We start from the raw sequence: 27337 nt of genomic DNA on the forward strand, positions 1-27337 counted from the left end.
TTTTTGTTTTCCGTCCTTGCCACTTATTAGTCCCCTACCGGTTTTCACCGGACGGGACTATAGCTTTCCTCTGCGTCCGTCAGTCCGTCTGTCTGTCCCACTTCAGTTTTCCACACTTATTTTCTTTATGCGTTTGGGGAATAATATGAAATTTGCTGAACAGCTTCAAAATGTCAAACTACAGATCAAGTTTACACTTTTGTAGCGTCTGGTTGACATGTTTTCGAGAAAATTAATTTTTTATATTCCAATTTTTTAATTTTCGGGTTCGATATTCTGCATAACAGTGCATTGTTTTCACAATTTTCACAAACCGGTAGGGGACGTGTATTGCTTATGCAATACTCTCAGAATGCTTGATAATATAGCATTTTAACATGTTACTTGACCCTCGCACCCGCTATCTGACCTTCCACATGTCACTTGACATTTTTAAATCACAGGGTGGAGACCTGTTATTACATTAACTGTTGAATCACTAGGGTTCATTGTGGCTCAATTTTCGTGGTGTTCGTGAGTAGCCCCCTCCACGAATTTACATCCCCGACGAAAAAAAATTTGAATGAATGAATTTTTTAACAGAAACTGAAAATCGACGCATCCACGATATTACATTACAACGAATAAGCACAAAATCCACAATCAACGAAAATAGGCCCCCTCGAATTTAAATGATACCACAGTAGTTAACCGAAAGGTGACTGAGTGACACACGGTTCACCGTCTGATTGAACGAAAGGTCTCGAAATCTCTCACTGGTACGTACATTGATATTTTCAACCCGGGTCAAAATTCTTCGTTACAGTATGTAAAACATTACAAAAGGGTTTTCTTAATTATTTTATTCAGAACAAAATTTATCATGTACAGAGAAAACAAAACGAAAACAAATAAGTTCCATATACATCAGAGATTACTCCGCCATATACATCAGAGAAAACTCCGCCATTTGTTGCTGGCAATGGTGATGAAGAGCATAAAGAGTAACACGGACTGTGTCCCAGCCATTCCTCCTGGAAAGACATCGAAAACCAAACATAAATTAATTACACTGTAGTGGTTACATTTGCCTTATTACAATGTTATATTCTGGTTACAAATGCACCAATTGTCTTTTACATTAATTTTGATCATCTAACACATATTCAACACTTGTAAATTGCAATCAACAATTTACATTGCTAAAATACAAACGTTAACTTTGTTTATTTTTTACATTTTTGAATATTCATAATAATTTATTTTAAGAGATAAATTAATAAAGAACTATGTCTTTGACATGATAATTCTAGGACATTATAACTCCTCGCACCTGCTCCGTTACAGGTGGGTGTACATCCGGCCACTTTCGGGTCCTCGTCACTTCCGTCTGTACAGTCCACCGCGCCGTCACACTTCTTGTCGATGTCCACGCAGTCGACATTTCCGGTCTTACAACCAAACGAGGACGCCGTGCAGTTCTGTCGGCGGGAAAAAGAAATGCACAATGTGCTTAAATCTAATTAAACAATATCAAATGTTAACAATAGCAGACGAATATCATATACCTTGAGACAGTGAATGCGTTTATTATAACTTCGAACTATCTACGCTTTTTAAATTACTGTATTGGAATAAAACAGGAATATAGCTATTCCCCGCTCCTTTGACACAACATAATTCAAGTGAAAAAAAACAAGGGACTGTCTACGCGTTTAAATATATCTTTAATAAACTATTTGAGAAAAAGAAAGAAACATTGTCATTCATTGCTACCAAATTATCATTTCCTTCTTTTTGTAAAAAAAACCCCTATTTTCATGCATGCATACTCAAAACATTCGTTTTCTTTAATTTGGCCAAATCAAGACCATGCGATCTATTTTTGATGTCATCGGGACGAGGTATTTTGAGGGATTAAGCGGATGTCGTAGCGTGTCCAACAGAAATATCATCATAACTAGTTCCGTATTACGAGCTCTGTAGGAATTATAACTATTAAAACGATCTCCGTCTCTCAAAATGGTGTGTAAACATCGCTATCTTCTTCCTCTGTTTAATATCTTTGTAAATTGATTAAATATAAGCATGTAATCTTTAGGCGCGTTTCCCGACTGCTGTAAAAGCGGCTCTTTGGACTGTTTATGATGACAGCTTAATACCCAGGCCATTACTTGGTCATAGTTCATCACAACAGAGCCATCCAATCACAATTTTATGTCAGTGCCGAGTGTTAGTAGTGTCTGTCGGTGATGTACAGCCAGTATTACCAACTAAGTAACTTGTCACTTAGCAATCTAAAGACAAAGTAGGGGACTTTGACCTTGGGAGTCATTTCTACCTTATCCAGGTTCCCAAGGGCTGAGGGGTAACAGGTGCCTGCCCAGCACGAGTCGCTGTCAGTGTTGTTTCCGGGACAGTCCGCTCCCCCATGCTGCGGGGCGGGGTTATCGCAATCACGAGACCTTGTCTTTACCCCGTTCCCACAGGTACGGGAACAATTCCAGGCTGACCAAGATCCCCACTCTCCGTCAACTTCAAAGAAGAAACGTATAAATACATGTATCTTTGTTTTATTAAACCGTTTTAACAATACAATTGTTTTGTGCTTTTATGAGTTGAAACAATCTTACTTGGGCATGGTGTGGTGACTGTACAGGACCCAGTCTCCGTCCCACTCCCTACGCAGTCTATGCCGTTGTTAGCCGGGGCGGGGTTCGTGCAAGTCCGCGAACGGCTGCGAGAGCCCGTCCCAGAGTTACACGTCAGTGAGCACGAGCCCCACTGCGCCCAGTCCGCCCAATTTCCGTTTACTTTAAATGAATAATTCAACGGTTAAAACGATTAAATGAGTTAACATAACTCCAACAAAGTATCCTCTTATGTAAGAAACTAAACATACTATACATACTATATTTTATATATTTTGATCTATTTTGAATACTTTTACTTTACGGTGGTGAATATATTATGATTGACATTACTTCTCGGTGGGTTGGCCAGATCTTCATCAATGGCTCCGTCACCGTCGTCATCTACCAAAACAAAAACACGACAGTCAATATAGTTCCCTGTCCTCGTGGCCCGCTTCTATGGAGAGTAATCGTGTTCAAAAATCCAGACCTGTAAACTTGTTAGTCCGAATATGCAGTCGTGTTGGTGTGTAAGCCTGAGTATAAATGAGTGTAATTTTGATCGTATAACCTATTAAACTCGGGCATGAACACTTTATAGAGTTGACCCCGTAGGCCTTCAATCGAATTTTCTACAGATGCACAATTGCAGCTGTAAAATGCTGTTTGTTATTTACTTATAAACTGCCATCAAAATACACACTTTCCACCTGTAGTCTCTGCATTTGTGCTTCCGTTTTCTGAAATAGCACGGCGTACATGTTACAAATCAACAAACGTAAAGTCTACAAGTTTGTCGAATTTTGACATGACCATATATGGAAACAGTGACGTCACCGATAAACAATCGCTCACACATCGCTCACCTGAGCAACAATGGGCGTTCAAAAGATATTGTGCCATATGGCCCTCGGTAGAATAACAAAAAAATAAATATTGTAAAGTATTCGAATTTCATTTTTGCATACACGTAATCTTTGACATTGTACCTTCATGTTTTTACACAGAATAAGAAAATCCTACGCAAGATATAGAACTAAATATTTGGTAGGGGTACACTGTTATATAACTTCTAATTCCCTGTATTTTCGTTTCCCCCCCCCCCACCCCCTCCCCCACTTAATAAAGCGATCAAAATATATGAGAGAATATACGTACATTTTCTTCCTCAATTATTTACTAGTTATTGTATTTTTTTTTTTAAATATAATAGTTATTGTATTTTATCAAAGAAATCCTACATGTATATATGTGAAGAAGAAAATTGTACCTCAATGAAAAAAATGAATGGCCTCAGATCTGTGTACAAACATAGAATTTTGAGCAAATCTCTGTATCTTGCTGATAATTCGAAGCTTAACACTCAAATATGGTAAGTAAATAAAAATTGTAAACAATTAAACACAAGAAACATGCACTATAACAAATAAAGAACACAATTTATTTTTCAAAATGAATCATATACATGTATATACCTACATATTTCCGTTAGCGATATTAAACTCTATTTAAACTGAATAAACTCTAGAAAATGCCGAGCATCTCAACAAAACATATTGCATTATTCTACCATTACGCAAAAGATGATACCGAATTACCGATAGCCTGAATGAATTGCATTTTAGTTCTTTCTTAATACAACAGATATTGCTTAATTTGCGCAGGTAAACAGTAAACTTTTTGATTTACCGAAGTCTCTGTTTGATTTGATACGTAAAAATCAGGAAATACAAGCGACAGTTCCCAGGTTAACGCAGAGCATAAATGAAAACGAAACGAAAATCACAAGCTAACACCACCGTCATATGTGAAAACTGTCAACGCATTGAAATATTTAGCCTCAATTTACTTCACAAAATCGGCACCAATGTATTTTGCATGTTTCAAAGATTCCCTTCGTACACGAACTGTTGCACAACAAACAAATTCATCATTGTCAGATCGACCCGTTTATCATATAGTGCCATGGCTGCTTTAAACAAAGAACCTCGTTTTAGAATTATGGAATACGAGTCTTGGTAAAATGGGTATGCAAACCCGGGCCGTCGCAAAATAAAAGCCGGGGCAGATCGGCAATCGTCAATTCCAAATACGCATTATTTTGCAGCAATATTTACAGCGAATACAAATATACTGGTCCATCAAATGTCCTTAAATTTTAATGAGATTGGCAGATTAATAACTGCCAATCTTTTGTTTTGCCCAGGCCAGGTCTTGCCTAACCATTTTACCGGATGCCGAACCCGAAGCTATTAAACTGATTGAAACACGCCTTTCCTTTATTATTATTTTCGTAATAACTCAGATTTGAAACAGAATTAGCACTTAATTTTTGCAATTTATATTTTCCTTCCCATAAGGATTATTCATGCTAAATTACGTTGAATTTGCCTCAGTAGTTCTTGAGAAGAAGATTTTTTAAAATGCACCCCCCCCCTTTTTTTTTTTTTTACAGTTTTGAGATTTTCTCCGCTTTCAATGGAAATTTTTCTTTCATTTCTGCAATTTATATTCATCTTTCTATAAGAATGCTTTGAGCCAAATTTGGTTAAGTGGTTTTAGAGAAGAAGTTCAAAATGTGAAAAGTTTACAGACGGACAGACAGACGGACAGACAGACAGACAGACAGACAGATGGACGACGGACAAAATGTGATCAGAATAGCTCACTTGAGCTTTCAGCTCAGGTGAGCTAAAAAAGGCTAGCTGCATGTAAAGGCATGCCGTAATCGCCGGAATGGAGACGGAATGAATAAAAAAAATATTAGGTAGGCTTTTGATCATTTTATTTCTGGACAACGTTAACATTTTTAGGAAGTTTTATTTTTCGAAAAAATAAATCATAAGCTTGGTGTACATTTTATCAAGAGAATGTATTAAAGTTCGATCGGCTTCAGATACCTTCTCAGAACTGGAAAAAAACATATATAATGACTTTGTTTGAATATAAATGTATATGGATATACATGCATTTTTATTGGAGTACATGCAACAAATTGTTAAAGTACAGAGCTCGGCTGAATAAAGAAAATATCTCTTAAAGCATCCTTATCGCTAACACAAAGTTGGAACAAGACCTCCCCCTCCCCCCCCCCCCCCACTCCCGGCTAAAAATTACACGGGGTCGGCAAGCTGGACAATTAAATAACTGAGTTGCAAAATTATCAATAATAAAACAATCTATTAAAGACATTGGTTATGAGATCTTGATCAATATGAGACATAAGAAGCGACATCCTCCCTTTAAAAAAGATAAATAAAAATTCCCAAGATAAGGTTAACTGTCGTGAAATTAAAATGTGTTTACATTATTTTCAAAAATGTTTCATTTTGCATTGTCGGTAATATATAGGAGGAAAAAGCTCATCATGCAGGTATATTTTTTCTTATTTCAAGCAATTATTACGGGATATGAGTATGACGTCCTGAATGTCCGTTCAATACAGACTCACTTAATGAAGTTGGTAAAATTGATAAAAATTTTCCGGAAAGCTATTATAACACAGCTCTACAGCCACTTATGAACATGTACTGTTTACCATAAAGCAGCTACTTAATTTCTGTAAAATTATCGTCAATACAGTATAAAATTTAAAATATTTTATAATTAAAACTTACCAGTTCATATACGATCAAATTCATCTGACCCACCCCGTTTCTTAATACAGAAATCCGATTTCCGAAAACATAATTACAAAAACATAAACATACTCATATACCCTTACTTTTTCTTCAAAACGTTTCAATTCTTAACAAAATTTTATGCTTTAATTAATAATTATAAAACTTCTTTTTATAAGTTTTAGATTATTTTATTATTTATCTTGTACTTGCACAACAAAATCATTTAGATTTTTTAAAAAGGTACTAGTATAAATACATGTATAGTTACATACATTTTTCCGCAAAAACTTACAAAATCTTTGTAAGTAGTTTAATTTTAACTAATTCAGAAAATAACAAAATTAACAAGAGAAAAACAGCGGGTTTCCTTTGTGTGAACAGTACCCATAATCCATAATCCATATTTGTCAATCCTGAATTGATAAATACTACCTATCCAGAGAAATGGGGTACTCTATATGCAATATTTTTGCCAAAATGACTTAGATCAACGGCTGGTATTTGTTTTCATAAATTTTCAGAAATCAAAATCCTAGCAATTTTCATACCTTTGATAAATGTATAATTGATCTGCAAAAGAACAAATACCTATCTTGAAAACTGTGGGAGGATTTATCGGTACAGTAAGTATACCTTTTGGCAGCCACTCGCCCGCCAGCCATTTTCACTATTTCAATAACTAAAAAACCCGGTCAAAAATTCTCTCTCAAAAATCTTAGAATTCAGAAGCAATTGAGTTACATGGGACCTCAAGGCGGTCTCCGAACCCCATGTCGCTCAAAATATACCGGTATTCACCCCCTTAAGAAATTTCTTGATCCATCTCATTTCTTAAAAAAACTACGCATTAACTTATATTCCAGTTTAAATTACATGTCAAATTATTTTAAAGAAATAAGATATTATGCATTTCTTTTTAACCCTTATCGTATATACAATGACAATTATATTACAGAAATTCGCATTCGTCACATCGGCAACGGTTTTAATATATATGAGCCTCTTCCTGTTTGGTCCAGTTTCAATCATACCTCAATAATTTTTCTAAAACTTATACCGGTATTTTCGATAGAAAAAGTGTCACTCATTAAAAGCTTATTGCAACAGTTTAGCTGAATATCATGTTTATTTTTCGTCCATTCTTGCGATTACAGCATGCCTTTTCCCGCAGCAAAGCAGTTGCCATATAAGGTCATGTCAAAATTCGACAACTTTGTAGACTTTACATTTGTCAATTTGTATCATGTCAGATGTGCTATTACCGAGCCTGGAGATACAAATGCAGAAACTACTGGTTGAAAGTGTGCAAAGTTGAAGGTTTAATTAACTAATGAAAACAATTAAGCTGCAAAATGTGCATTATACAGTCGTTTTACCGGTAACGAATCAGTATGCCGTTTCGTCGTGCATGCGACTATTATTATCGGAATTCCTAATGTTTTTATTTTTTGTTTAAATCGCGTTTCTTTGTCCTTCTAAACTGTAGTATCAAACTTCCAAAACTATAAAGGATGAATTACGGAGATAGTAGTTTCAACACCCCCTCCATTTTCCTAGTTTCGAATACGTTTTCCAGTATCGAATCAAGCGCCCTCTATCACTTCTGATCGAAAATTTTGGGGCGGATTCATTTCAAAAATGCACTAGAGTACATGTCAATAGACTTATAAATGAAGAAGGAAAAATAATTGTGGAAATATGTTATTTAAACGAATAATATGATCGTTATTTTTATCGTATCGTTCTCCCGTCAAATTGAAACTGGGCTTGAACATTACTTTATGAAATTGAATTTTTACGAAAACACTTTATAATAGTAATTGATGATAAGTAATTGTCATTTGCCTTTGTTTTGCCCGTATATTTATCAATATATCCAGCCAAATAATACTTCTGTCGCAATGAACCGACACAAGGAAAACTACACGTGGTTCTATCTGAAGTCGTAATTTCATTCAAAGCTCCATTATTATTTGATATGATGCATAATCTCATTAAATGGGTTATAATTACTAATTATCCACAAAAAGAGGTCAATAACAAACTTATTTTCATGGTTAGTTTTAATTGTTTTCACACTTTTGTTTTTTCTGCCTTGCACTTCCGGCAGTTCATATCTGGGTCACCTTTTTAATTTGTAAACAATACGGTAAATAATCGTGCAAATGTCAAACAACTCCACGCACTGATAGAATATTTATTTATGTATTATAATTACCTAGCTTGGATTTTTTAAAACCTTAACTTCGTTTTTCACAAATAAATTTTCTAAAAATTATTCGATACTGGCAAATATTCGTTACCGGTAAAACGACTGTACGAAGGAACGTGTATATGCCCGAGTTTTATAGGTTACACGATCAGAATTTTAAGTACACACTTTTATCCTCAGACTCACACACCAACACGATTGCAAATTCGGATTTACATGTTTGCATGTCTGGATTTTTGAACACGATTACCCTCCATACGCTCCGGCGGGTGATTTCTCCAATCAGTAAGTTATTTTTATCTTCGTGATTGAGTAAATTGCAACAACAAGCAATAGCCGTGAAATGCTTTTTGCCGGCAGTAAGATGTATGACGGTATTTCAAGGATCGTTTTTCTGTCACTGCATTCTTGGACTCTCTCAGACAAAGGAAGTTTTTATAGCCATTGACCTGATTCCAGTTTATGATTCGATTTTTTCTAAAAATCCCCTTATACTGCTGAAACACACCGATTGGTGGAAGGCTGTAGAAATCTAGAAGTAATTGCTAACAAACATAAGAGACAGATTAGTTCCAGAAATTGACTTCTATTCCGAAAAGTCGTACATCGATAACTGTATGTACATGTATGTATTCAGAAGAGAAAATATTTTTCTTCTTTTAATGATGGAACCTATTAAGTCCACGCAGTGATTTGATACATAAACTCGAATTTTCAATTATCATTAAAATATTTTGATTGAAATTTACTGGCTTTATTGCAATAAAATGTTTTCGTTGTTTTCATATTATTTATTTGTCTTTATCTGCTTGATTAACATGTACTTTGATTTTTTTTTTCATTTTCCAATTATACATTTGAAACACCCAGAATTCAAAACTTTTCATATCAAAAGAGAATGTAAACTACTAAGTATGTAAGCCTTGGTTAGTTTTGCCACATTTGATTAAGCGGGATGTTTTTATTTGTTTCGTAGTTGTTTACGTCACGTGGGTAAAGCGCTAGGACTTGTGCTTTAAAATAAACTCTTTCTTAGTCACTGTTGACATTGTTCTTGTAACTGTAGAAACAGTTCAATGTCTAAGGCTAACACTATTTTGCTGAAGTTAAGAGTTTTTATTTAGGTTGGTACGAAGAATTGACAATTAGTTGGCCATGATTTTTTGACCATAATGGTATGTGGGGTTTCGTGCTATGTTGGTTACGTTACGAGTGGTTACATTACCTATTCCGTTATTCTCCTCCTCGTCGATCCAGCCGTCGCAGTCGTTATCCACGATGTCCCCAGCCACGGTAGCGGAGGTACTGCACGGCTAGTAACAAAAGAAAACATACCGGACATTACGACTTACTGTAAAATCACTCAAATTCATCGGGACCCATTTTCGTGGATTGATTAAATTTCACAGGTTCGTGGGGACATAATTTTGTGCATTCTCTTATCCTTACAAAATAAAATAGGACTTTTAAAGCCTAATTCAATAACTCGTGGGGGATGTGAATACGTGGATGAGAGGTACCGACGAATCCACGAAAATTGAGCCACCACGAAATATAATGAGTCCTTAGTACTTTCCTGACTTTAGTCTACTGGTTATATAAATCAAAGTATCAATGTGCTGTGTAAATGTTCTTTCAAACATAGAATCTTAAACTAAATTTAAATTCAGATGTAGACAATACTAGTAGTTCTTAGATCTTAAAATAGCGTCATCTCTTACCCCATTAATGGCCGCTAATCGAGTTCCGGCTGCGTACGAGTACGAGTTGGTCTGAGCGTTACCGAACGCCATCCCCAGAAATGTGGCTGCGGGGTTGGTGTTGTAGATAGAGTGAGAGCCAGGGGTCACCTGAAAAGTGGCTACCATCAGGTTCTGGGAGGAACCCGTCACTGCGGACCACGTGACTCCGGAGGGAGTCTGCTCGTCTAGTTTCAGGTCGTTCTTGGCAGAGTCTTTGATGACCACCACCAGGTAGTTCTGGAAGTCCCCTGTAGGGGTTTGGATCGTGCTGAACGTGTAGTCGGACGGAAACTGCGGGACAGCCGGGAGAATGCTAAACTGTGGGTCTCCACCATTGGGGGCGTCACCAGTCTGCGTGCTTACGGTTTTACCAAACATGGTGACCATCACAGGCTTGTCGGCTGTGACACTTTTGTAATCCCCTGTAGCTACATTTAGCTCCACGAACTGGTATTGGTTGAGTGTAGTGTAGACGGACCCGGCCAGAGACACCTGGGTGGAGTCCTCTGTAGCGATGATGCGGTAATAGTCTCCAATGTTCCTGTCCGGCGTGCTGATAGTGAAGAAGTCTTTCCCAAGAGACTCGATGGGCGGGACTTGTTCTACCAGGTGGTCTGAGCTGGAGCGCGTCATCGTGTCTTTGACGGCCACCTTCTTGTTTCCGGTCATCACTGTCACGACTTTGTCCGCCGCGATCTTAGTCCCCGTGAAGTCGCCGGTCACGTCGTAGGCGTGGAACGTCTGGTACTTGTTCAGGTTGACGGTGAAGGACTGTCCGTTAGTGAAGGTCCCGCCATTATACGTCACGGATGTAGCGGTGGGGTTAGAGGCGGACAATGTGATCTGCACCGTTGTTGCATCTTCTGTACCCACGATCATAAACACCGCCTCAGACGTCCACGTGGCGAGGACGTACTCCTTGCCGATCGCGTCCACCGGGAAGGCCACGAACCCGTCTGTGGAGTACATCTCCTTGTTGACCCCGTACACTGTGATCTCCTCGGTGGACACTATCTGGACTCCCCGGTCCTGTACCGCCGTCCCAGAGCCCCGGATGTTGTAGGTTATCTCGATCTTCTCTATGTTCCCCCGGCTGACCGTGATCTTACTGGAGAAGCTAGGGTTGAAGAGGGGCGTGGTCACTGTGACGTTGGCGGGGGTGTTCGATGTTGTCGTCACAAACAGCTCGATGTTGTTAGCGGAACCAGATATCTTGTTATCCATGAAGCCCAGAATGAAATCAGTTCCCATGTTGTCTCGCCCTGTTGAAATTTCAAAATATTTGAAATAAACTTGTCAGAAGTTACAACATGTCGGAGTAGATAAGTTCATTTTCTAATAGTGCTAAGATATAAGGGACCTGTCCTAATCTACTAGTATTTATTTCAAAGTTTTAAAAGTAGAGATATTTTACATAATGCGGTAAGTTCAAGTTTGATGCTAAATTGGAAGAATTGTTTTGAACTTTTTTTCATATATCATGGTTGTTTGAAAAAGACTCTTGAAAAAGACTAGTATACATTCCCATTTGTTGATATCCTTTACAAAAGTGAAACAAGCTAGTTAAGGTTCTTTTCACGATTAAAAATCACTGGTTCTGTCAGTGGTGAAATAATCATAATTAGAAACATTAATATTTTAATTGGTTACCTCCTCCTTGAGTGAAACAAACCAAGAGAGCGGACACGGCCATCGTCAGAAGCGCCATCTATAACACAGAATCAAACAATTAATTGAGGAAATCCAATCTCTATATCCATGTCCAGAAATTCTGACGATGTTTATCTTATTTCTGATTCAGAAGTAACTGTAATATTTTGTTATAACTTATTGTATGAATTACCTTGTGATTGTTCCTTCGCTTCTGGCTGGTCACAGAATGGCTTCTTCTCTCTCCCTTACCAAACAGACATGACGGACAAAACCAGAATTAATTCAATTTAAATATTCGGCCTTTGGTCAAGAACAGGCACACGAAGAGAAAACACTGTCGCGTGCCCTAAGTCGAGGGACCTTTCAATGAACTGTCAATATTTTAACGGGATTAGATACTCAAAGTCTGTAAGATGTTTAAACTTTTTCAATTAAAAGAATATGAAAGAAAACATCTGCTCAATTCCATGTATATTTATATTAGCAATATAGTGTTTAGCATCTTACTATTAGAATAATGAATGTAGATGTTATTGTATCTGCCTACCATACCTGTAGATCGTATTACAGATTAACATTTCCTGCACTTCTGAAATACCGGTACTTTTTTTCTAAGTACTTAATAATTGTCACCTAATCGTCACTCGTTGAATCTCAATCATAAAAGTTCTTTTTTATTGTAATATAATTTAATTGACCCCGTGACCAGACCCATTTGATGTTTGTAATATCGGGTGAACGTTTAGTGACCTCAAAATGTAACTTCTACACTTTGAGTACTACTTTTATTCTTTAACCCTTCGTTTGGTCATGTGAGTTGTTATGTCTTAGCATTTTCTCTGTAGTGTTAGTTCTCCCATTGGCTTTGTCACTTTTTTTTTACCTGTTTACTTATATTCCATTATATTCAATTATTTTCAACTAGCTTGTCCAGACAATACTAGTAATTATTGTGATACAATGTATTATGATATCGAAAGATATGAAACATGAAATGCAATGTCATGTAAATTGTCGTATTGTTAATCAATAAAAACTGAGTCCAAAGTCCAAAGTTACAGGCGGTTTTGGGTATGATTTTGAGAAGACAAAAGGCATAATGGTTATATGTATGAACATTACATGCCAGGTTTAATATCATGTATCAGATGAACAAGATTGATTCGGTAGATATGACGATTATTTTGACGAGTGTGTTCGATTGATCATATTCTACTACTGGGTGGATTTGCTTTTTGCAAATCTTTATAAAGACTGTCACGTGTATCAATTTTTAACAGGTGTTTAAATATAAAACAGCAAAATTCTGTATAATTTGTGAGCATCAGAGTAAAGTTTTTTCTTCAACGATCTCCGATCCTTAGCAATGTTCGATAACTCTAATTTATCCGGAATTTCTTATTCGTACCATAAATCTGCCTTTTATGTAGACACATTTAATTAATCTTAAAGTGTTAATATTACGCAAAGCCATTCAATGCTTGGCTTAGTGGTTCCACGGAGACCTACTGAGGTAAATGGTTCGAGCCACCTATGCATCGGTACAACCGTATATAGTTTTGGGTTTTTTTTTATCTTAACTTGTATTCTTTAATTATTCTATTATATCCATGCACCGTGGACAAAATTGCAATTACTTCGTAAAATGCATGGACACCATCAAAAACAGTCTTTTTTAAAAATTCTATTTCATTTATTAAAAAAGTTTGAAGGATAAAAAACATTTTTATTATCATTTTTATGATGAAAAAATACTTTGAGTGTGAGGATAGAGACCTTCTCTCTCTCTCTCTCTCTCCCTCTCTCTCTCTCTCTCTATCTATCTCTCTCTCTCTCTCTCTAAAATTTTGCAAATATCTACAAACTGTTTCATGTGATTTGTATCTAGCTTATGTGTCTGTATGGGTCTTTCAGCTTAAGCGTGTATTCCACTTACATTAATCCGTAAATAAAATATATATATTTAAACTTAATAAAATTAAACCATTTGTTGTGAGTAACTCCGCCCCTCTTTATTCTAGTTTTAAATGCTTTATACAGACCCGTAAGGACGAACCCGTGATGTCAGTTTGTCCATACGAAGAGAGAACGGGTTTCTGGTAGGTATATGTGTATTACTTATGTCGTATCATCTCTAAACAGAAGTTTGATAATCTGTTGATGTGTTCACTTCTTTGTCCCTCCACAACAGTCCGGCATTCATCATGATCAGAGTCCTAGTGTATGTGGGGATCTTGGTCCTTATTCAATCCGCGGCATCTCAAACAGGTAAGGCGCTGTAATAGGAGAAACTAATACACCAGTAATATCACTCCAAATGTCAATTCTCAGGTCGCTGTATTAAAAGAAAACAATCTATGCTTATTGAATCATTCTAAGTTATTTTAGTAATTCTATTTTTATACATATGTATTTAAAATATAAAATGTTAATATAAACTTGTAGTCCATAACTTTTAAACTTTTAGGGTTACGTTTTTATCATAATTTATCATGAGAATTAGTCCATTGAGATTGTTCCCTTGTCCTCCAGTTGGGGGACTGCCCCCCCCCCCTCCCCCCACCCCCCCGAAGATGGAATGAAAGTTATGTTTACCTAACAAACATAAAGTGACATATATTTACTTAAATTAAAATACATATTATCAGTTCATGTAATACTTACAGCTTTGTATGTATAATCCCCTTGTCTGCGTGGAAGAGATTATAGATTATTATTAATTCGTTACGTTTTGTGTAAAACTGTAGTTTGAACTATATTTGTTTATTTATTTATATTGTTTTGCTGTTGAAAATTGTAAAAGAAAATCATGGAAAATTCAAAAGAAAAAAAAAATTCATGACAATCAGTGAATTTCTTTCATGCTATTCTTACATTTGTTACTGCAGTGAATGGCAACTGGGGTCAGTGGACGGCTTACGGCGCATGCTCTGTGACCTGTGGAGTAGGGACCCATCAGAGGACCCGGTCATGTGACAGCCCGGCACCGTCCGGAGGAGGGACAACTTGTCCTGGGGACGCACTAGAAGCGAAGACTTGCTTTGATGTCACGTGCTACCCCTCCATTCTCGGGAGTCTGGAAAGGGTAGGTATCCAACATGGCTTCCCCCAGCGCTAATTGGTTCATGTATTGTATACGATTTTGTTTATCGAGTGCCGGTTTAGGGCCACCTAGATGTAGTTAGTGAGATCGCTACCTTTTCGATCATTTATGAAGTACAAACATGTACTAGTTTGATCATATTCATTCAAACAACCATACAATCGTCCCTCGTGACACAGTGGTTAACGCAGACAGTCAATTCCTTATACAGATTCCACTTAATCACCGAGCCTGATGTCTCTGGTTCGAATTCTCGACGGTCCGTACAATCGGTTCATGACGATAGACTTTGAAAGCCAACCCTATGTGGATTGTGTCAATATTGCTCCGGTAACGAATCTCCGGAAGATTTTCTCTGTCGCCACACGATCATGAAGTGTGTATAACAGAAAATTCACCAGAGAACATTTGTTTTTCATTAAAAATCATTAGTGTTTTCAGTTTCTGATTTTTGGCTTATTTCATGTTCTAATTATGTTGGTTTTTTTTCTGTTTTTTGCGTTTATATGTGTACGTTAGAAATTGTTTTCCCTTATATTTTGCGGTAATATTGCCTACTAATAATTTTAAATTGGAAGCATTATTATAAAAAAAAAATGCTTTCTTTGGTGATTCATTCGTGATATGAAGGTAGCGACATTGCATAAAAAATACATAACACGCGTTAGCGGGTTATGTAATTTTTTATGCAATGATCGCTACCTTCATTACCCGCATGAATCATCAAAGAAAGCATTTTATTGTTTATATTAACATCTTTCTTCTAACTACTTAATAAATTGATTAAAAAAAGTAAGTAAAATTCACTAAATTACTGTTAATGTACATAAGTACGTTAGCTAAAAGAAACAGCCAAATCGTCTCAAGTCAGACTTTGAGTCTGACAGCATCATGATTAATTCGTGCAGTCCGTCATTTTTCTTACGTAGTTGTAGGTTTCGACCAATCGAAGTTTCAGCCGTTGTTGATTTCGACCAATTGATAAACGGGGTTTCAGTCTGATTTCAGTTTAGATTTCAGTTTGGCTGTTTCTATAGAGCTATGAATTAACTATAAGTTTCCGTAAGAAATAGAGAAAATAATACTCGGAAGATGTAAATTCTAGTATACGGTAATTACTACATATAGTCTCCTAAGGATCAGTTTAGATGTGAAATAGGCTCGTTATTTGATCGCCGTGTCCTAACTTTCTCGACAACGGCCGAATTTTCCTCCTATAGAAATACAGCACGATTCCTGAGCTTGAGTGACGCGTACAAGTATAAGCCACCCCCCTAAAAAATTTAAGAAAAACGCTATAATAATTCAATCCGAAGTCCATATGATTCAAGAGTCGGCTTTTTGATGTTGCTGTTCTGGAATGTTAACGACGTGACAAAAATATAACTAGACAATTTGAATGCAATTTCAAGCCAGCAACCCTTGCATCGAACAAATTAAATCCATTAAGCATTCAATGTTTCCACGATCTAGTATCTGATTTGTTCATTAATTACAGAACTGCTCTTGGACATTCTTTGGCTGTAAGGTCGGATCGATGTCATGCATTGATTTCAGTTTCCGGTGTGATGGCAAGAACGACTGCGATGACGGAAGTGACGAAAGTCCGGAAGTGGCCGGGTGTCCTACGGTCTGTGGCGATAATGGCGCCGGTAGGTTGTGTTTTTTCATCGTTAGTTTAGGTGTGAGGTTGGATCTGATAGCTATAACGATCATTGTAATCGCCTCCCATTTGTTTCTCCGTGGGTTGACATCGATTTTTGAGTCACATTTTTTAGGCATGCCATTCACAAAATTAAAAAAAAAAACTTCTTTTTTTTTTTTTGAAGGGTTCAGATATAATTTCAAGATCGCTAACTTCTTTGAAATTATATCCTTCGTATATAAAAGAAAGTCGAGTGTTGAAAAAAAGATTTTGAGATGGGGGGGGGGGGTCCTTTATTAGAAGTGGACAGTGGGATAAACACAATTAAGCGTTTGCTTCAGCAAAACAGTGTTCAAATTTGAAGCTCTTATTCTTTTCGCAACTAGAAATGAATATTTCTTTCTTACGTGTTAAGTGTTATTTTCATGTCCCCAAACAAATCATTTTAACGACAAATTTTGTCCTAAATTAACTGTTAAACTTTCGTCGCCGTCCCAGGCAGTCCAGTGGATTGACTGTTTTCTTGCTTTTCCAAACATTCTAAATTAATGTTCTTGTTTTGTTTTTGTTTTGTTTTTTTTTTTTTTGGGGGGGGGGGTGTTTTTTCTTTGTTTGTTGTTTTTCTTGTTTTTGTTTGTTTGTTGTTGTTTTTTTTTGGCTGGTGCTTTTTCTAAACTTTAATGGATTGGCTGTTTTGTTGGGATGGAGAGGGTGTGGGGTTTCAAACACCCTACTAGATATTTCGTGGTTTTCTTGTTGTTATTGTTTTGTTTTATTTGGTTTGTTACTTTGTTTTGTTTTTTATGTGAATATTTTTTCGTTTTTTTTTCGCTGTTGCATAAAATTTTAAATACTAGTACTTTAATAGGTTGATAGTTTTGTTGCTTTTATCAATAACCCTGCTGAATAAGTATTTTATGCTTCAGACAGTGTTGTCATATATGTATACATATATTAATTTCTGCTTTTTTCAGACACCCCACTGGTTTCAGCGTTAGCGACCGTGGTCCTCGCGGCCTGTGGAATACTGACGGTGAAGGTGCTGGTCCTCAAAGACTGACCGATACCTCCCACAGTGTTGTTTTAGTTTTGTCCTTCGTCGTTTTTGTAAAATAAATTGTTCAATAGTTTCTTATTTCTCTAGATATTATCATTTAAACGAAATTTTTAAAATTCAAAATTATAAACGGTTTTGTTCCGTGCAGGGTTTATAATATTTGGCCATAATTTTAGATTTTTTGACGGAAATGTTGAATTATCTAAGTATTTAAACTTAAATAGCAATGATAAAATAAACAAGTTTCCAAATTCAACAATGTAATTCGCTTAATATCGCCAAAATGTGTAACCCGGGCTCGCTACCCATTTTAGTCACCTGGAAAATGAAAATGTGTAATGAATATTGAAAAACTCATTCTGTGAAAATAAAAATTTCAGCGAAGACAAAACAAGTTGTAATAAAGTATTCCTGCAAATTTCGTGCAGAACAAGTGAGTATTTTTTTAAGAAATCAACAAAAGCCCGGTTATCAGTTTCTAAAATCCCGGCCCGGCCCGGGTTTCGCTACCCATTTTAGTCACACTCGCCATCTTGAATTTGACCCTTAGCATAAAATATTTAGGCTACAAATATCTACGTAGTGGCTAGGTTAGCTTATCCTTCACCAGCGGGTAACATTTAACAATTCAATAACTTTTGTTTCCAACACCGGTAACATTGCGTGTATGTTCAGTTTCTGCGACACCCAACACCATTACACCTGTATGATAAAAAAACTCAAAGTAGCCATATTGTGTGAGTAAAAGTACGGTGTACATACAATATAGTTCAGTGTGTTAATTTAACATCCATTAAGTATGATTCCCTCTATTTCTTAAGGATATTAATTGTAATTCATATATCTATAGAAACTGGCAGGACTGAATTCTACACAATCCAGTTTTTACCAGTTTATCGATCAGTCGAAACATCTGAAAACTTACGGACTGCACGGAATAATCATGATGTCGGACTCAAATTCTCATATAACACTGTATAAGACGACTTAGCTGTTAGTGGTGTACATTGACGTTAATTTAGTAGCTTTCACTCACTTTTTACGATGAATTCATTAATTTGTTGAAAGATGTAAAAATAAAGAATAAGTGCTTTCTTTGGTGATTCATGCGGGTTATTAATAAAGTGGCGATTGCAACCCCCCCCCCCCCCCCCCCAAAAAAAAAGGCGGGTTATGTATTTTTTCTGCATTGTCGGTATTTTTATATTCCGCACGAATCACCAAAAAAGCATTTTATAACTTAAATATTTAGAACGAAAAGCTAGTTCATATTTGACCTATGACAGTTCTCCATATCTGGTCATGCCATGCATTAATAATAAAAATTTCCAGTATAAAGACAAGCTCAGTGTTACTGGCCTTATAGCGGCAGTATTCCTTTTGGTATAAAAAAAATTGACAATAAACATATCCAAAAATGCCACACAATGCAAATTAAAAACAACCCTTGCCTACATGGTGTTTTATAAAAATATTACCGGTATGCATTTCTTCAATTCAAAACAAGGATACCTTTCTGCTGTAACATTCACTGCCCATATGTTTATTCTGGAACAGTTGTAATTGCAAGCCTCTATGAACTGCTAATACTGTGGGACCATCTAAATCCGCGGGGGGGGGGGGGGGGGGCAAATTTTGTGGCTTGTGGTTTTTTTGCTTATTCAAGGGGATGTAATTTCGTTGATGCATCGGTGTTCAGTTTCATTAACAAAGACAACTCTTTCTAAATTTCCTTTCATTGAGGGTGTTAATTCGTGGGTTAGGGCTCACCACGAATATCATGAAAAATTGAGCCACCACAAATTCTAATGATTCACAGTATCAAAGTCTTTATTTAACACAGACATAAAAATTTTACATATTGTATTGACATTTTTAAGTTATCAGAATATCACTTTTAAAGGCTGACAGAGATCTAGATGTCAGGAACTACAAACACAAGGTTCCATCACTTTTCCTGCTACTAGTATTGATATTCAGTAAATAATTTTTCAAACAATGAAATCTACCATTCCTAGTATTTTCAGTACTTTGATTTTGAATTTGATACACATTTAACAAAAGCATCGATATAAACATTGTAAAATCAAAACAAATACCACTGTAAGTATCTTTGAAAATTTAATATCCAATATTTACAGTTTAATATAAATGGAAACACTTTGAGTCTCTGTAACACTACTTGGTAGACACTCTAGTTTTCTTGTTCCAGCTAAAGTTGGCACCGTAAGATTTCGGTTTAAATTTGGGCTCTTTCTTCTCCTCCAAGTAATACTCCCAGCCTGAGGAAAAATCAAACAAACTTTAAAAGTACAAGTCACCCTGTCATAATGACAAATGTAGATGCATATGTCAATTGATTATTAAACACACGATTCTGACAGGATATAAACTCAGGAATTGGTGTAGACGATATTGACATACCATTCTTTTCGCAGAATTCCATGGCATCTTCCGGGGATTTGAACTCAACCGCCATATTTGAAAGTGGATCACCGCTAGTCACAGAAAAGGAATATATTAAATTCGTATTTGGTTATTATAATAGGTAAAACATTTTATAAGTGTTTTAGGGTGGAGATCCCTGTTAAACTTGGAACGAAAATAATAAAAAATGTACATAAATAAATTGTAACGTATCATTAATAAAATGGCCTGTATACAGGTTCTTCTGAAACAAACCAGCTATTTCACTGAGCTTTTTTATTAAACTGTAGAAACATTAGAATTTCTGATAAATTAGTTCTTAGATTACATGCCCCCACCCTTTGAATTTCCATTTCAATGGAATAGAAACACAGCGTTAATTCATAAATGATATATTAATCCTTGAATTCACACTCCTACGAACCTATCAAAAGTTGAAAATTGACAAAAAATTTCAATGATTCCACAGTATTGTAGACTATAAAACATAATCTTATGTGATGAAAACTATCGTCATCAGTCCCTTTTACAATGATGAATTATAAAAAAAAAAATATCTTGGTTCCAGCAAGATCTCCCTTTGATACTCATGTTCATGACCTTGGTCTGTTACCTGGAGGTCCATCCCATCAAGGGATTTTCCCATCTTTCCCGAGTATCAAAATCAATCTTCCATCGCCTTGTTCCGAACACTCCCGACTGCATCGCGTTCTTAGCGGGCACGTAGATCTTGACTCGACGCGTCTTGATGTGTTCCTCGGGTACCCCAGTCAGGCAGGAGATATCAGTCTAAACAACAAAATAACACAATATCAGAAAATAACACTATAATGTTAACAAAGACATATAACCCATCATCAGAAACTTACACTTTCCTCCTAAACAAAGAAAAATAACTCTTGATCAGTATATAACACTTCAAATTTTATTTTTCTTATTTTGATGTTAACAATGATTCAATAAAGTTTTTGCATTAGTCAACCAAAATTTATGAGTCATTTGTCAAGTTATACGTGAGATACAGAGCTAACAATTCTTTGCTCAAGCCATGCTTTCATTTAAAATTGAGTGCTTGATACAAAATACCAGTTTCTATATGAAATTGGATGTGAAAAACACTAGAATATCAATGGCCTGAAAGAGAACTTTTACCAGTATTTTTGTAAACATGTATAACAAAGAAACATGAGCTCTGTACCTTGCATATTACTGACTTTCAAATTTAGGTTGAGAATTACAAATATCATTGTGCAGCATTACAATATTGAAACATTGTAAACAAGATATCTGTGAGCCAATTCTCACTAGTAATACCCCTGCTCTGATGTGAATATACAAAATAAGCAGTCGACAATTATAAGGAAGATGACGTCCAATTGGTACGAAAATAGATCCCAAAGTATGGCATGCCTAAACACTGAGTGTGTTAAGATTTCAATTCTTAATACTTTTTAAAACATAGGTAATCAAAGATTACAAAGCATCACCTTTATGAAGCATCACCTGTATGAGACCACCTTTATCATATTATATGAAAATCATACTTTATGATCTTGGATACTGTTTTGACACAATATCATATATCATCTGTTAAAAAATTGTATGATAATCATAAGTTCATTTCATACGATATTATAAGATACAATGTTTATCAATACAATAATATAAATTACAATATTACATCCTATCATACTTACAATATATATCATATAATACAATAAAATACCATAATAAATAATGATGAGATATTTAAGCATTGAATCATTATTTTTTGAAAGATGTGGTCTCATAACTGCAACGGTGTGTGCATACAAATTGAATAATGCGCACTAGCGCGTTATGAAAATTTGTTTGCACACACCGTTGCAGTAATGAGACCACATCTTTCAAAAAATAATGATTCAATGCTTATATTTATGTTTTTTAATATTTATTCCCTTCCCGCAAATATGATTTACTTTTTAAAGTCTCTGTCTTTTTCAACAAGTAATGCGCAATTAATCGAAGAGCCATTGGAACAGCCGAAATATGCTGACAAAAATAGTCCACAGCGTTTTAAATTATTGTTACACAATTCTACTTTTAAGTATGTATTTTTATGATTTTACATTTGGCATACTAAGACATTAATCAATTGAATTCATTTAACTGTTAAAATATATTTACACCAATGAAATATCAATCAGTGTATGTATAATATCAGGTCTTAATCCGGTTTGAAGTTGCGAAGAGAGTCGGTCACGTTTTCCAGGAACTAATAAAGGAAGACTGAATATATTCATACATGCCAGATTTGGTGATTGGGTCTTCTGTGCTATGCGTAAATATCACTCAAATCAATCAATGCAATTTAATAGGGGGAAAGAAAGTGAATGTAAATATGATATTGTAACATATGATACATGTATGACATTGTATTGTGTTTTACATTATTGTCTTTGATCACATAATACAATATCATAAACATAATATGATACAATATGGTATTATATGATACAATATCATATCACATAATACATCACAATATTGTATATCATGATATCATATTGTACAATATAAAATGATATTATATTGTATGATACTGTATCATATTTGATACATAATATGATATAATATAATATCATATCATGTGATACAATATCGTGTGATATAGTAAAATATTATATAATACAATATCATATAATACAATTTCATATTGATAATATTATACAAATATTGACTGTGGTTGAGGGCAAGCCTGCCAGGTGCTTCAGTATCACAAAGACACACCATCCATGCAAGTTTGGTGAAGTTAGGACCAGTAATTACTAAGAATTCATCATCAGAGGGCACCTGTTTCAAAAACTTTAACCAGCTCTTAACACCTTGACCTCCTCCAGCATCCGAAACCTATTGCTCAGATTCAGCATTCAAGCCTGTCTGGTGCATCATTATCATAAGACGCACCATCCATGCAAGTTTGGTGACGTTAGGACCAGTAGTAACTTAGATATTGCTATCAAAGGGCACCTGCACCAAAAACTTTAACCTGCTCCAAAAACCTTAACCTCCTCCAGCATCTGAAATTCAGGATTCAGATTCAGTATTTATGTCTTTCAAGTCCATAAGTAGGTCCAGATGCATCATCCATGCAAGTTTGGTGAAGTTAGGATAAGTAATAACTTAGATACAAAACCTGCAACAAAAACTTTAACCAGGTCCGGACGCCGACGCCAGGGGTATAGCATAAGCTCCCCCTGACTTTGTCTCGGGGAGCTAAAAAGCATTTAAATTAGATTGTATAATTTGCAGACAGTTTATAAATGATGTAGCTTGATAAAAAAACATAAACATTTCTTTCTTTAAAAAGATTCATTAAATGTGGCACATAGCTTTGAAAAAGACAAATCATATGTCAAAAGTAATTATTCCTACATAACATCAGAGATAAACATATATTAACAGTATACTGCAAGCTAAACATAGAAAAATAACATCCTCAGTTAAGGACTCTACATGCTACGTCAGCTTCTGTAACAATATTAACAAAACTTTAAGTTTTTTTTCACCATACATAGACCAATAAACCTCCATTTCTTTTGAATGAGTGACGGGGCTTTGTACCTGTTCCGGCACCATTATCTGTCTTTTATCATCCATAGGTTTTACGTTGGGTCCTACAACAGAGCGGAGGTCGTCTTTGGTTGAGTAGCCCCTGTAGACGTCAAACAGAAATAAAATCTAATACAATCAAATCAACACTGTGATACAATGCAAAGCAAATTTGTGATCAAATATGTCAGGTCAGATTCAATATTCAATAACTAGACAATATTGAGATGGTGACCATCTCAAAGGGCCCCGCTTACATAGTGGACAATATGATGAAAAGAATTTCAGAATTTTGCTTTGACTTTGACCTATAACTTCGAAATTTTCCACCTGGCATAGAACGTCTTATTCAATCTCAATACCCCTTACATACAGGTATTTTTGTTCAATCTGAACAGATTAACCAAATGGGAAATAATCTATGATCTAAAACTGATTATAAAGAGATTTGCTATGACCTTCACATTGACTTGGTTCAAGGTAACTGGACGTCATTAACCAACAGCTCTGATTAAGTACGGTATTAGCCAAAAAGGACTAAGTGGAGAGTGTATATATGCTCTTAAAAAAAGGATTTTTGTTTGATCTGATATGACTTTGACACTTTATCTACCAACATCATATAAAGTCACTGCATACCCTTTAATCAAAGGCACTATGTGAGTGAAGTATGAGCCAGATTGGAGAAAAGGAAGAGAAGATATGCTTAGGACAAGGATTTTTCATAGTAATTCTGCTATGATCTTCACTTTTGACCTTGAAAATTGGTTCAAGGTCACTACACACCCGTTATTTATAAGCTTTGTTTATTGTCTGTTTAAGCTCTGAGAAAGTATATATGCTCTGAAAAAAAGGTTTGTGCTCGGTCCGATATGACCTTGACCTACAAACTTTTTCAAGATCACTGTACACCCTATGACCATTGACTCTGTGAGTGAAGTATGAGCTAGATTGGACCAAGGGGAGAGACGATATGCTCCGGACAAGGATTTTTCATATAATTCTGCTATGACCTTAACCTTAGACCTAGAAACATGGTTCAAGAGCAGTTTTAGGTCATTACACACCCTTTAAGGCACTCTGTGGGTGAAGTATAAGCCTGATTGGGCCAATGGGAGAGAAAATATGCTCTGGACAAGCCATCTTGGATGGATGGACGGAAGGACGGACCAGTGGACAAACGGACAGACTGATCACTATAGGGTGCCTGCAGAGCAGGGCCCTAACTCCCTCTTAATGTAGCTACGCAGCTCGAACAACCTATTTAGCTTTGTTTACCTACCTGAAGTAGGTTTATTTAGCTACTTTTATGCAATTATGCATTTTTATATCAGACAAGAAGTTGCAAGGAAGTGAAAACTTATATTTGAACTATGTAGTTTTAAAAAGCCACCCAGAGCAAGGAGAATTAATACATTGCTGCTTTGGAGCAGGTTTAAGCAAAACATGCATTTCCATTGTTTGAGTAGCTGTATGACACCTTAGGTGCTATGATTATGAGGCATGATTTTGTACTACTACTTCACTAGTGCTGAATTATAATTACGATACTAATCATGTAAACCAAAACTGGTTTTCTTTGTTATTTCATTAGAAACTTTTCAGAACTTTAATTGCAATTGCTCTGAAGGAGGAGCCTTTCTCAGAGCGATTTTTTCATGAATTGTTTTCAGGTCAGCTCTAACTTAGAATTGAAGGAGCAACATTTTCCAGAGTGATTTCCATGGACTGTTTTCTGATCAGCTCCAACTTTTAACAGATTTGGAAGCTTACACCAACTTGAAAATTTTTGCTGCACTCAAGTGCAAATATTTGTACAAAAGCTAAGTGGCTAAATAAACCTACTTCTGGTAGGAAAGTAAGCTATGTAGGTAATTCAAGATATGCAGCTAAATTTAGTGATTGTACCAGACCTGTTTATGCTAAAAAAAGTGGGCACTTAAGATGTAGACTCGGCAGGAATCTGGGCACACAAGGAGAGTGAAAATTTCATCAATTAATTATGCATATTTTTCAAATATAACCATTATTTGGTTTCTGTTGGATGTAGAATTGGTAGAAAAAAATTTTAAATGCAAAAGGTTTTATCATAATATGGGTCTATACATAGCAAAACGACGGAATTGATGCAAAATCCAACTTATTTACAGCTGTTTTAAAATGATTTTGTTGTCTCTGGGTCTTATCTCCACAAATTTGAAATGTGTAAAGAAGACCTATTTCAACATTAAAAATGATGCTTTTTAAAAAATGATGGAGAGAAGACCTACAGATGACTAAATATTCACTTTTTCAAAATATGTTTTGGAGGATAGAAAATAAAGTCCAGAGATATGACGATGTTGTTTCAAACACTACTTTATACCGCCGACTTAAAAGTCTTGCATGGCTCACTGGTTTCGTACTGGATTAGTGACATGAAATGTTTTAGGTTCAAATCCTCCTGGTGATTCTCTTTTTTTTTTTTTAACTTCTTTTTTTTTAAATGTATGTTGGTATTACATTATGTTAAAAAATAAAATACCGGAATATTTTAATTTGTCGTTATTTACTTCTGCCGTACGAACACTATTTTCTTGTCCTTATTACTAGTTTATTAAGATATACAATATACCTGAATTAAAATATATATGCATTAATATTTTCAGTATAATTTTTTATCGGTTTACCCCTCAGTGTCCTTTTTACAGAGTTTGTCAGGTTTTTTTTAATAGACAAAATAGACATGTACTTCAACTCTCAACATAATTTAGTTTGACTGTTTGAGTAATCAATTTTTGTTTAAACCTGTACATAGAGCATATCGAGGTTATGGACATTAAAATTCCAATTGATTCATGTCAATGATTCCTGCAAACTTACAATTTTGCACGCCCAGTTTCTTTGATGTCAATTGTTCAAATTTGACAAAAAAAGACAGGTGAGCATAATATATCCTGTTTCTATGCACATCTCCAGCAGTAATTCTTATGTTTAAGGGGGGATTTTTTGGCAGCATATGTTTTTCATCCAACATAATTTGAGAATTTTCAAAACAACTTTTTGATTCATGTTTATAGGAAATAATTTTACTCTTTTTAATATGGATTTCTACTCTGACTCTCTCTTCCTCTTTCTTCAAGTATATATAAAACACATGGTTATTGTCTTAAAATATAAGCTATATATATATTATGATTTATGTAATAATATAAAAGCAGGGTTAAAGTAATAGAAATCTTGGAAATCAAATGCAAGACCCAAAAACACCAGAGGAAATTCGAACAAAACTCTTTAATCACTGTAAACAACCTTTTAAAATAAGTAAATTTTTAAAGTTTTAACACACATATTTTGTGATGTGAATTACCTCGATTCAATCTGTGGAATCAGTCGTGTAAAACATCGAAGGCCAGTTTTGGTGACCAACGACATTGTTGATGGTTAAACAAGAGAGCTCAACAAGAAAGATAACTCATTTAGGGGTTTTTTTCTGGACAAGTCGTACAATTTTTGGGCGCCTGTAAAGTGCGAAACGAAATCGAAACGAAACGAAACGAAACGAAATCGAACGAAACGAAACCAATCGAAACGAAACCAAACCAATCGAAACGAAACCAAACGAAACGAAACCAAAATTAGAAACGAAAGAAACGGAATTTAAACAAAACTAATATCAATTTTGACTACATA

General features: G+C 35.5%; 3 protein-coding genes across 3 annotated transcripts; 1 reads left to right on the forward strand and 2 right to left on the reverse strand.

Moving 5' to 3' along the window:
• Positions 1–824: 824 nt before the first annotated feature.
• On the reverse strand, positions 825–12144 carry LOC105328424 (uncharacterized). Its single transcript, XM_034467104.2, has 9 exons — positions 12033–12144; positions 11840–11897; positions 10169–11451; positions 9673–9760; positions 2964–3014; positions 2613–2792; positions 2321–2514; positions 1313–1460; positions 825–1013 (listed from the first exon to the last, which is right to left on the reverse strand). Exons 2-9 carry the CDS (start codon positions 11895–11897, stop codon positions 931–933), a joined length of 2085 nt encoding a protein of 694 aa, XP_034322995.2. The 5' UTR covers positions 12033–12144; the 3' UTR covers positions 825–930.
• A 1691-nt stretch (positions 12145–13835) lies between these two features.
• Positions 13836–17720, forward strand: LOC105328412 (netrin receptor UNC5A). The gene is made up of 5 exons (XM_011429278.4): positions 13836–13941; positions 14034–14110; positions 14731–14927; positions 16444–16597; positions 17565–17720. Exons 1-5 carry the CDS (start codon positions 13904–13906, stop codon positions 17648–17650), a joined length of 552 nt encoding a protein of 183 aa, XP_011427580.2. The 5' UTR covers positions 13836–13903; the 3' UTR covers positions 17651–17720.
• A 2029-nt stretch (positions 17721–19749) lies between these two features.
• Positions 19750–27169, reverse strand: LOC105328413 (NADH dehydrogenase [ubiquinone] iron-sulfur protein 4, mitochondrial). The gene is made up of 5 exons (XM_034467103.2): positions 27015–27169; positions 23678–23768; positions 20688–20863; positions 20072–20145; positions 19750–19929 (listed from the first exon to the last, which is right to left on the reverse strand). Exons 1-5 carry the CDS (start codon positions 27077–27079, stop codon positions 19826–19828), a joined length of 510 nt encoding a protein of 169 aa, XP_034322994.2. The 5' UTR covers positions 27080–27169; the 3' UTR covers positions 19750–19825.
• Positions 27170–27337: the final 168 nt, after the last annotated feature.

The sequence above is a fragment of the Magallana gigas genome, chromosome 6 (genome assembly GCF_963853765.1).
Source record: "Magallana gigas chromosome 6, xbMagGiga1.1, whole genome shotgun sequence".
Lineage (NCBI taxonomy): Eukaryota > Metazoa > Mollusca > Bivalvia > Ostreida > Ostreidae > Magallana > Magallana gigas.